At 49.2% G+C, this 12366-nt stretch overlaps 1 protein-coding gene across 1 annotated transcript in view; it reads right to left on the minus strand.

The window, feature by feature from the left end:
* Window positions 1-12366, minus strand: part of PANK3 (pantothenate kinase 3) — a 45017-nt gene that overhangs the window by 11607 nt on the left and 21044 nt on the right. Inside the window, exon 5 of the mRNA XM_075342289.1 lies at window positions 9470-9646. Within this exon, the coding sequence (XP_075198404.1) occupies window positions 9470-9646 (177 nt within the window). The remainder of the gene's footprint in view (window positions 1-9469; window positions 9647-12366) is intronic.

The following is a 12366-nucleotide window of genomic DNA, read 5'->3' on the forward strand; positions in this document are numbered from 1 at the left end:
ATTGGCGAAAACTTAATAAATTAGGTTGGAGAACATAGTGTTATAAAATACCACGTTTATCCATAGTAAATTCTAATAAACATTAAAGGAAACCTGTGACCAGATTTGGTCACTGTAAGCTGAGGCCACCACAAGTGGGCTCTTATATACAGCATTCTACCAGAAAGTAGAAAGTAAAAATCACTTTATAATACTTTATAATACTCACCTAAACAGTCGGTGCAGTGTAGTTGGGTCAGATGCGGGTCTACGTTGTCGAGTGCGGCGCCTCCTCTTTTGGCCATCTTTGTCGTCCTTCTTCTGAAGCCCACGGTGCATGACGCGTCCTACATCATGCACACAGGCCAGCATTGAGGTCTTGCGCAGGCGCACTTTGATCTGCCCTAAGCAGGGCAGCTCATAGTATTGCAGTGCGCATGAGCTGGACCTTAATGCCGACGCATGTGCATGACTTAGGACGCATCATGCACCCGGCCTTCAGAAACAGGACAAAGATGGCCGAAAGAGAAGGTGCCGACACCGGAGAACAGAGACACACATCTGACCCACCTACACCGCACCAACCATTTAGGTAAGTATTATAAAGTTATTTTTATATTCTAGACAGCGGTCTGGGCTCTTATATACAGCATGTTAGAACGCTGTATATAAAAGAGACCACTGGTGGTGGCCGCAGCTTATAGGCCCCAAATCTGATGACAGGTTACCTTTAATAAAACTACACACTATGGGCGACAATTACCGGAATCTTAAGCCTGCTTTATACGTTGCAATCTCGCATACGATATCGTATGCAATTTGCAACGCCCCCATCGTATGTGTGGCATGTTCAATTTGTTGAACGTGCCGCACAAACGATTAAACCTTGTCACACGTACTTACCTTCCATACGACCTCGATGTGGGCGGCGAACGTCCACTTCCTGGAGTGGGAGGGACGTTCGGCGTCACATCAACGTCACGCGGCAGCCGGCCAATAGAAGTGGAGGGGCGGAGCTGAGCGGGACGTAAACATCCCGTCCACCTCCTTCCTTCCAGATTGTGGGCCAGGAGCCGCAGGACGTAGGCAAGATCTGTTCATCGTTCCCGGGGTGTCACACACTGCAATGTGTGCTACCCCGGGTACGATGAACAATCTGACGTGCAATTCTAGAGAAAGGTACGATGTGTATGCGATTAACATTTTAACGTTCAATCGCAATCGCACGTATCTGTTACACACTACAATGTACCTTACGATGCCGGATGTGCGTCACTTACGACGTGACCCCGACGACACATTGTAAGATACATTGCAGTGTGTAAAGCGGGCTTTAGAAGCAGGGAAAAATGCAAATAATTCATAAAGAAACATTGGACCCTTAATAAATGAGTTGCATATTAGCTGATGTTGCAGAAAAACAAATCTACGGCTGCAAAGTGCAACACTCTGCCCGATGTTTGCTCTATAAGTTAGATCAGATTGTGACCTAAATTATAATAAGGTCTATTTAGTGACTCTGTGACCTACTACAAAACTCTGCCCACTTTTTTTTTGTTACAAAAGGGGTGGAAACACTGTGAAAGCAACAAAAAGTCACAAGTATAAGTGCAAGAAACGAATACTTTAAGTCGGTCAGAAAACTGGTGCAAGCCACTAAATGATGTCACCCTATGTGCAAAGTAAAACCGCTCATCTCACAAAAAGAGCAAAAAAGCCCTCATACAGCTAATGCGAGTAAAAAAGAGAATTTTGTTACTTACCGTAAACTCTTTTTCTTATAGTTCCGACATGGGAGACCCAGACCATGGGTGTATAGCTTCTGCCTCCGGAGGACACACAAAGTACTACACTCAAACGTGTAGCTCCTCCCTCCTAGCATATACACCCCCTGGTAGCCAGTCCTAGCCAGTTTAGTGCAAAAGCTGAAGGAGGACATCCACCCACAAGTAGAGACAGAGCAAAACCCGGAACAACCGGAACCTCTGTCTACAACAACAGCCGGTGATAACACACGGAACAAGAAACCTGCCAACAGGCAACAGGGAGGGTGCTGGGTCTCCCATGTCGGAACTATAAGAAAAAGAATTTACGGTAAGTAACAAAATTCTCTTTTTCTTCATCGTTCCTTATGGGAGACCCAGACCATGGGACGTTCCAAAGCAGTCCATGGGTGGGAATAAACAGAAAACTGAGAAGTAGGCGAAACCTAACTTCACAAATGGGCGACAGCCGCCTGAAGGATGCGTCTGCCCAAGCTCGCATCTGCCGAAGCATGAGCATGCACTTGGTAGTGCTTCGAAAAGGTATGTAGACTAGTCCAAGTGGCAGTCTGACAGACCTGCTGAGCCGTAGCCTGGGCCTGAAAGCCTAAGAGACACCGACAGCTCTGGTCAAGTGTGCCTTGATCCCCGGCGGGAGAGGCACTTGAGTACACTGGTAGGTATCGGAAATGGCCGACCTAAACCAACGAGCCAGGGTCGGCTTAGATGCCGAGAGGCCCTTACGCTGACCAGTGGTCAGCACAAAAGAGAGGTGCACCGCCTAAGAACAGCGGTGCGAGACACATAGATCCGGAGCGCCCGCACCAGATCCAGAGTATGCAACGCCTTTTCAAAGCGATGAACAGGAGCCGGACAAAAGGAAGGCAGGGAAAATGCCCCGGTTAAGGTGGAAGCAGCAACCACCTTAGGGAGAAAGTCCGGAGTCGGACGGAGAACCACCTTGTCTTGATGAAAAAACAAAAAAGGGGGGACTCCGAAGAGAGTGCAGCCAAAACAGAGACTCTCTTGAGGGAAGTTATGGCCACTAGAAAGACCACTTTCTGTGAAAGACGAAACAAAGAAACCTCCCTAAGAGGCTCAAAGGGGGGTTTCCGGAAGCCGTGAGGACCGGATTAAGGTCCCAGGGCTCCAAAGGCCGCCGATAAGGCGGAATGATGTGAGATGCGCCCTGCATGAAGGAGCGCACCTGAGCCAGCCAGGCGATACACCGCTGGCACAACACTGACAGAGCCGAGACCTGTCCCTTAAGGGAATTGAGGGATAGTCCTAGCTGCAGACCGGACTGTAGAAGGGACAGGAGGGTCGGCAAGGCCAAAAGGCCAAAGGATACTTCCGAGCTCGAGTCATAGTGGAGATGACTTCAGGAGGGATACCAGAAATCGTCAAGATCCAGGACTCAAAAGCCACGCCGTCAATCTGAGAGCCGCAGGCTCTGGCGGAAAGACGGACCTCGTGAGAGAAGATCTGGACAGTCCGGGAGATGCCATGGCACCTCTACGGACAGACGGAGCAGGTCAGGGTACCAAGCTTGCCTGGGTCAGTCTGGAGTAATGAGAATGACCCGACGGCCCTCCTTTCTGATCTTGCGCAGGACTCTGGGCAAGAACTAGAGGGTGAAACACGTAAGACAGACGAAGCTGGGACCAAACTTGAACCAGTTCGTCTGACGCAAAAACCTGAGGATCGTGGAGCCACGGTTTGACGGCTGAGACAATCTGCCTCCCAGTTTTCCACGTCTGGGATGTGGGCTGCGGATATGGTGGACTAGGAGTCCTCCGTCCACTGAAGAATGCGATGAACCTCCAACATTGCCAGGCGGCTGAGTGTCCCGCCCTGGAGGTTGATTTAGGCAAACGCTGTAGCGTTGTCTGACTGGACTCGAATGTGCCTGGCCGCCAACAGGTGGTGAAAGGCTTAGAGAGCTAGAAACACAGCTCTGATTTCCAGCACATTGATCCAGAGGGCTGATTCGGACCGAGTCTAAGTGCCCTGCGCTCCATGGTGGAGATATACTGCTCTCCAGCCAGATAGACTAGCATCTTGGTGAGGATCACCCGGGACGGGGCCAGGAAGGAGCGTCCCTGAGACAGAGGGGCCGAAGCCACCACTGAAACGAGCCCCTGGTCTGTGGCGAAGCCACCACCCCGTGGAAGGAGGAAGTCCGCTTGTTCCAACAGCGGAAAATATCCAGCCGCAGAGGACGCAGATGGAACTGGGCAAGGGAATCGCTTCCATTGACACCACCATCTGATCCAGCACCTGTATTAGGTGCCTGATGGAACGACGTCGACCGCCAGCGGAGGGACTGCTGTTTGACTAAGGGCAGCTTCACAAGTGCCGACAGAGTCTCGAATTGCGTCCCTGGGTATGTGAACTTCTGGGTCGAAGTCAGAGTGGACTTGGACAGAATGACAAACCACCCGAATTGGTTAGAGTGGCGAGAGTGAGCGAGGCACTCCGCTAACAGTCTGCACTGGATGAAGCCCAGACTAGAAGGCTGTCCAGGACAAAAAGATCACTGCCAACCCCTAGAGGTGCAGGACCGCAATCACAGCTGCCCCGACCTTGAGAATACTCGAGGGGCCGTGGCTAACCCCAAGGGAAGAGCCACGAATTGGACCACTCTGATTGCAAAACGTAGCCAACGCTGGTGTGAAACTGCGATTGGCACATGCAGATAGGCATCTCTGATGTCGATGGATGCTAGGGAATCTCCTTGGGTCATTGATTGATCGCAGAGACTCCATGCGAAAATGCCGCACCTGAACATGCTTGAGAAGCTTGAGATCCAGGTCGGAAGGCACCGCCCTCTTCGGGTACTAGGAATAGATTTAAGCAGAAATCTCAGAACCGTTCCCAGTCGGGAACCGGTACAATTACTCCGGTGGCCTGCAAGAATGCCACAGCCTGTGAGAAGGCGGCGGCCTTGGAGCAGGGGGGAGTTGACAGAAAAAATCTGTTTGGCGGGCTGGATAGAATTCTATCCTGTAGCCGTGGGAGATGATATCTTGCACCCACTGATCGGAGACGTGTTAAAACCATACGTCGCCAAAGTGGGAGAGCCTGCCACCGACCAAGGACGTTGCTGGCGTGGCCAGATAGCCAGGAGGAGGCTGACTTAGTGGCAGCATCTCCTGCGGTCCTCTGAGGACGCGGCTTCGTGCGCCATTTGGGTTTACGATCCTTGGCTGAGCTAGTGGACGAGGCCGAGGGCTTAGAGAACGATCAGATGGAGGAACGAAAAGAACGAAACCTCGACTGATTCCTGCCCTGCACAGGTTTCCTGGTTTAGGTTTGTGGCATGGAAGGACTCTTCCCGCCAAGAGCTTCCTTAATAATTTCATCCAGTTGTTCCCGAATAGTCTGGTCCCAGCAAAAGGGAGCCCAGCAAGGAACTTCTTTAGAAGCATCCGCCTTCCACTTCCGAAGCCACAGGAGCCTGCGGATAGCGAGGAAAATAGCCGAGGCCACCGCAGTGCGGTGAGAGTCTCCAGCATGGCAGACATGGCATAGGATGAAAAGACTGAAGTCTGGAAGTTAAGGCAACCATTTCGGGCATAGAGTCCCTGTGAGGGAATGCATCTCCTCTAGAGAAGCAGAGATGGCTTTGAAAGCCCGCACTGCTGCAAAAGCTGGGGAGAACGAGGCCCCTGCCGCCTCCATACAGATTTGGCCAGAAGGACAACCTGGCGGACAGCAAAACCGTAAGTGAGGAGCCATCAGCCACTGATACAACGGTCCGGGCTGAGTCTAAACACCGGAGGGACCACCTTTGGTGAATGAGCCCACTCCCTGACCACCTCTGGTGGAAGGGGAAAACTGTCATCAGAACCACGCTTTGGGAAGCGTTTGCCAGAGCAGACCCTGGGCTTGGTCACAGTGGCCTGAAAACTGGAGTGGTTAAGGAACACACTCCTTGTTCTCTTAGGCAAGGTAAACTGGTGCCTTTTTGCCAGAGAGGGTTGCTCCTCTGATACTGGCGGATTGAGGTCCAGTACAGAATTAATGTACAGTGGGATCCTTAGAGAGGTGCCGTCAGCCACTGATACAACTATCCGGGCTGAAAGACTAGACACCGGAGGGACCACCCTTGGTGAATGAGCCCACTCCTTGACCACCTCTGGTGGAAGGGAGAAACAGTCATCAGAACCACGCTTTGGGAGCGTCTGTCAGGACAGGCTCTGGGCTTGGTCACAGTGGGCTGAAAACTGGAGTGGTTAAGGAACACACTCTTTGTTCTCTTTAAGGTATACTGATGCCGTTCTGCCAGAGGGGGATACTCCCTTGATACAGGCGGATTGAGGTCCAGTACAAATATAATGGACGCAATCAAATCATTAGCATCTGCATCACCTTTGGACAGATCAATGGTACATGAAGTAGCGTCCGAGCCCCTAGTAAAGACATCCTCCTCGTCCAGTGAGTCAGCTCGTGAATCAGAGCTGCGGGACGGGGAAGGACAGGGGACCCTGCGTCTCCATTTTAGGAGGACGGGGTCTGAGACCAGATGAAGAGTCCTCTGAGAGCTTTGCTGAGCGAGCCGTAGCAGCAGAAGCGCCCTGAGAAGGGGGCTAATGCATGCTCAGCACCACTGGAGCCGGAGCAGCTGGAGGGACCACTGATGAGCCTCCAGGCTGAGGGACCACTGTGTTTATGTGCTCGGTACAGGCAGTACGAGTCTACATGCAGTGCATATTAAGAACAGCCTTGCAGCCTTGCTCTGATGTGAGACATGCTGCAGAAGTGGGGGCTCTGTCCAGAATGACCCCCAGCAGAGTATATAAACAGAGAATATAAGCAGCTGCACAACCGGAGGTTGTGGCTTGCCAGACCGTTTAACATACATTTCTGTGCCCTCCAGTCCCCCAGCCCAGGCCCCCATTTGTCACAATGTGGTATCTCTGTGCCTATGCAGACATTGAGAACGCTGAGAAAATGGCGACCGGAGCGAGGAGAGGGGGCGGGGCCTACTCTGAGAGCGGGCAAATGAGGTATACAGGGGAGGGAATCTTTCCTCAGTGAGGAGTGTCCGTTCCCTGTGCTGAACAGCCGCTGGGCGGAGCCGCACTGTCCCACTGCATGACTAACATGCAGGGGCAGTGAAACCAAAACTAGGCCTCAGGCGAAGCCGGGGCCTAGATTTAAACATGCGGCCAGCGTGCAGGCACCATCGGCGCGGTTCTCCAGTGAAAACTGGAGAACCGGCCGGAAATGTTAACACAGTCAAATAACACACTCTCCCCAATAAATAAGTACAAGGGACCCCTGGAAAGACCACTTTCTGTGGTAAAAACGTCTCAGTACTTAGCTTGTGAGACGCAGGTGCCAGGTCCCTGGGAGGTGAGCGCTCCATCCGGCAGAATCCTGAAAGGGCTGCGGATGGAGACCGGTCTCCTGCAAAGCAGTGAGAACCGTGATGGCTCCCACTTCAACCCAGAGCCTCTCAGAGGATGTGAAGGAGCGCGGCATGTGAAGGCTCCAGCCTTGTAAATTCAACCTTAACAGCACCGCCGACACAGTGGGGTGAGAAGGGACATGCCGGGAGTCCAGACTGGACCCGCTTTTCTTCCAAATCTTTGAAATCCAAAAAATCAAAAATCAAAAATCAGAGATTGCATGTGTGTGTGTGACCTCCTGAACACAAAGCATTGAAACTGGCTAGGACTGGCTACCAGGGGGTGTATATGCTAGGAGGGAGGAGCTACACGTTTGAGTGTAGTACTTTGTGTGTCCTCCGGAGGCAGAAGCTATACACCCATGGTCTGGGTCTCCCATAAGGAACGATGAATAAAAATTAGTTAAAAGGTGTAATGCTAAACTGACATTTTTAATTATACAGTTTTTGGATAAATGCCATGTCTTGATCGCCTATTATTGCAGTTTTGGTGGCAACCCAAAAAAATATAATTTTGAGGGTTTGATTTTTTTTTTTTTCTTCTTCAACTTTACTGATCAGATTAATTGATTTTATAATTTTGATAGACCGGGCATTTCTGAACGTGGCGATAACAAATATGTGTATTTTTTTGTAATGGTTTTATATTTCAATGGGGAAAAAGAGGGGTGATTTCAATTTTTTTTTCTTCAAAAGACTTTTCACTGATTTTACCGGTCTCCTTAGGCTACGTGCCCATGGGACTATGTACCTGCGGATATATTTGCAGGTTTCCCGCAGCAGCTCCCCGGAAATATCTGTGGAAAACCTGTGGACATTCGTGCGACTTACCTGCGTAAGAAGCGGGACATCCGCAGGTAATTCCACAGGAATAATGGACATGCAGTTATGTGCGGCTGTGGGACATCCACAGCATGTTCTGCAGCCGCACATACCGCAGCATGGACACAGCACTCCCCATGTCCCATAGGATAACATGGGGAGTGTCTGTACTTGCTAAAACCTGGAGATTTATCTAGGAAATCCAGATAAATCCACAAGTTTTCCGCGGCAAAATCCGCAGGTACAGAGTCTTGTGCGTACATAGCCTAAAGGCCGCTTTACACGCAACGACATCGCTAACGAGATGTCATTGGGGGTCATGGAATTCGTGACGCACATCCGGCCTCGTTAGTGATGCCGTTGCGTATGAAATGCACGAACGACCGTTAACGATCAAAATTACTTACCTAATCGTTGATCGTTGACGCGTCGTTCCTTTCCCGATTATCGTTGCTGTTGCAGGTACGATGTTGTTCGTCATTCCTGCGGCAACACACATCGCTACATGTGACACCGCAGGAACGAGGAACATCACCTTACCTGCGGCCGCCCGAAATGAGGAAGGAGGTAGGTGGGATGTTCATCCTGCTCATCTCCGCCCCTCCGCTTCTATTGGGCGGCCGCTTAGTGACGCCGCTGTGACACCGCACGAACCGTCCCCTTAGAAAGGAGGCGGTTCTCCGGATGTTGCGCGCCACAGGCAGCGATTTGCCCGTGATGCACAACCAACGGGGGCGGGTACGCTCGCTAGCGATATCGCTGCGTGTAAAGTGCCCTTTAGGTGACTTAGAGCTGACACAACCCAATCTGTTGTACAGAGCGCTGCTTCAGCATCCCTCTGATCAGCAGAAATGCTGATCTCCTGTGAGTGCCGGCACTCAGAAATTGACACTGGAATTTAAAGGGAACCTGTCAGGTCCAATATGCACCCAGAACCACGAGCAGTTCTGGGTGCATATTTCTGATCCCTGCCTAACTGTCCCTGTATACACTAGCATAGGTAAAGGCATCTTTAGAAAAAATATTTCTAAAGATCTTTTATCGTATGCTAATGAGCTTGGGGACTAGTCCCAAGGGCGCTGCTTCCCTTGCTAGTTGGCTCTATTAGCATGTTAGTACGTCCCTGTAGGCCTGCTAACATGCTAATGAATACGCAGTGTGGGTCTGCGTGCATATTGGACCTGAAAGGTTCCCTTGAACAGACCAGCCGACACGTGCAAGGAATTATACAGGCTTGGCCAAATTAAAAAGGGACAGACTATATGGCAAAAGGTCGTAAAGTGGTTAATGAGAAAAAAGAAAAAAACAACATCACTGTCATGGCAGGGCTTATTTAACAATTAGAAAAAAAAATGATAATGTGAGATCATGTAGTTTTAAAATTTTAGCATTAAAAATAATTTTTGTGCTTGGTCATTAAAAATATTGAAACATGAATTGCAACCAACGTAGTTTAGTATTCCTAACATTAAAAACACAACACCCTTACCTTGATGCTACTGCCCATCCAGGAAGCCCAAATCTTTCATAATCTCCTCCATAGATGTCTCGCACCAGCTTGTCAGCATTCGTACTTTCTCCAGACGCTGCCATCTCCAGAGCTTCTTCAAAGCTTTCACATCCGGTCAGTAAGCTGCAGAGACCAAGGAAAGTTCCTCCACCGAGGCTAAAGAAGAAAAGTTAGCACATCACTGACCGGGAGTGAAGCTTCACATTACAATACCAGAAAACACCATTGTGAAAACTACAGGATAGTCCGGCTTCTCAGAGGAGAGGTCTTGGCGCGCCACCACTTGACACATATTTAATATGATTTTGACTATTACATAGACTTCCCTATAACATACTGTAGCTATGCCCATATAAACATGCCAGACAATCCACAAGTCTTCCCCATTTATCAGCACTGTGGCCTACTTTGCAAACTGGAAATAGCCACCTCAATGTAGATCGTAATGTCTGTGCCCGTCCCAGAGAGCAGCACAGGACAGAGTGCAAGAACCAGGAATCTAAAATTCTGACTACATACAGTTTGAGCCTTCTGTTAGAGGAACACATTGGGATTTTACAATATATGCCTACAACTGAAGGCTGCAATGCATGCCGCCATGTAAGAATTCAGTGGTGAAGGTTTCAAACTCCAGACTTGAGGGCCAAATCTAGAAATATCAAAAAACTGACCCGCACATCCAACAAATGTGAACAGGTGCTAACTGAAAGAACATAGTAACTATAAATGCAAACAGTTGCACACTGAAAAAGCCAAAAATGTACTAGGGAAAATCTGGCCCGCCACATCATTTTGTGGCCCATGAGCTGGGTTGCCTGCAAATCCCTGCTGTCCATAGTATCAGACAAAGAAAAAAAAAAAGCATCGTCCATGATTTGGTTTCACACTTTCCGACAGTTTGTACTGCGCATGCGCCAAACAGGCTGCGGTGCTCAGTACAAATGGTAGATGCTAGTATGTATGGGCTTCCGGTAGGTGTGATGTCATTTCCGGTTGACGAAGTGGCTGGCAGTCAGGGAGAAATGTGATGCACGCTCCCCATCTTTAGCTCTCATTCACCGCATCAGGGTAAAAGGGTGGAGAGATTTGGAGGGTGGAAGGGGTGTCTATACTGAGATCGGACTACCTGTGGTGGGGTTTAAAAAGGCTTACAATGCTTGGGGGACCAGGATGCCTCCCTGTGGTGGGATTTTGGGGGTATATAGTGATGGCAGAACTTCTGTGGTGGGATTTTGGTTGGAGGGGAGGGGGGTGTGGGTGTGATATTGTAGGGTTGTCTGTTGTAAAATATCAGGGCCAATCATTTAAGTACACCTTCCCACCTGCTTGTTTTCCATCTATCTCCTCCCTTCTCTAGCGCTATGAAGCCAAAAATTGAGGGAAAACAATATTGTGGAAAGGTGTATATACCGTAAATGTTTGGCTCCACCATGATGCACAAGCGCCTGTACTTGGTTTGAAGAGTCATTCTGTGCTGACAGAGACCCTTTAATTCTGAGGAAAGCTGCTGCATGATATTATTGGACTGATCAGAACAATCAGAGGAGACAGTTGCTCACCCTTTCACCGCCATCATCTGTACTTCAAATGAGCATGTTCTGAAAACCATGCAGCTTAAAGCAAGCAAATAGACTGTAGAGATTTGGAAGCCACTTGAATGCAATTTTTTTTCCCCCACATGGGTTTATGATACCACGCGTGCCACTCATCCAATCAGCCACCGCTTCCTTCTTTCTGCCTTCGGAACAAAACGCTACAGCGCTCACTTCCTGTTGATTGTTCATCTGGTCTGAAGGGAAGGAGAAGGAAGCTGGCTCTGATTGGATGTGGGGCTCGCGTGACATCACAACCCCATGTGAGCCCCTGCACCACGAGCTGTGTTACCGCTCGAACAGCACCAGTATGGGAGGTTACTCTAGTCTTTATAATTTTACCTGGGATAACATGTTGAATCAGAAGGGGATGTCCTAGTAGTGGACAACCCAATTATTTTCTATTTTTTTCTTTTTTTGTAGTATATATTGGGGGTTGTGGCTCCCACCAGGGATCAACTTATCTTTCTTGCACAAGATTTTAGTTGTGAGCTATGTCTGGTTTAAATTTTCATTCCTCATTCTCCCCATTCGGTTGAGGCTGTTTTGGCACATGGAGAGGTAGGACAAGAGCGTTTAGGGACCATCCATATTAAAAGTACACCTCGACTTGGTTGGATGGCTTTTGCACGTGAACAAAATTAGCTAACTATAGTAAGTATTTTACATTTTTAAGGTTTATAGCAATATTGGAGCTCATGCATTCATTAATCACATTGTGCTGCCATACCGTGTATGATGTGTCTGAACAATGGAGCCAACTGGGTCTCTCAGGACTCAGAAGCCCCTGCTCCCTCCCTAGATGCAGGAATCACAGCACCATTGCGTCTAGGAGGATGAGCGTTTAGTACTTCCAAATATTGTATACACAGTGCTTCTTCAGCACTGTGTATACAGAAGGCAGAAGCTGTAAAAGAAGGATTTTTGTGTACTCACCGTAAAATCTCTTTCTCTGAGTCTTCATTGGGGGACACAGGACCATGGGTTATGCTGCTGTCACTAGGAGGCTGACACTAAGTAAACAGAAAAAGTTAGCTCCTCCCCAGCAGTATAACCCCTGAGCCGGAGGCGGGCTCAATCAGTTTAGTGCACAAGCAGTAGGAGGAGAACCAAACAATCCTGAATAAAACAAGGTAAGAAACTATGACGATCATTCGTGTGACCAGTGACCTGGGAAAACAGGCACTGGGGCAACAGGCATGTCCTATATAACAAAAAACACAAGCAGGGTGGGTGCTGTGTCCCCCAATGAAGACTCAGAGAAAGAGATTTTACGGTGAGTAC

The sequence above is a fragment of the Anomaloglossus baeobatrachus genome, chromosome 4 (genome assembly GCF_048569485.1).
Source record: "Anomaloglossus baeobatrachus isolate aAnoBae1 chromosome 4, aAnoBae1.hap1, whole genome shotgun sequence".
NCBI classification, from domain to species: Eukaryota; Metazoa; Chordata; class Amphibia; order Anura; family Aromobatidae; genus Anomaloglossus; species Anomaloglossus baeobatrachus.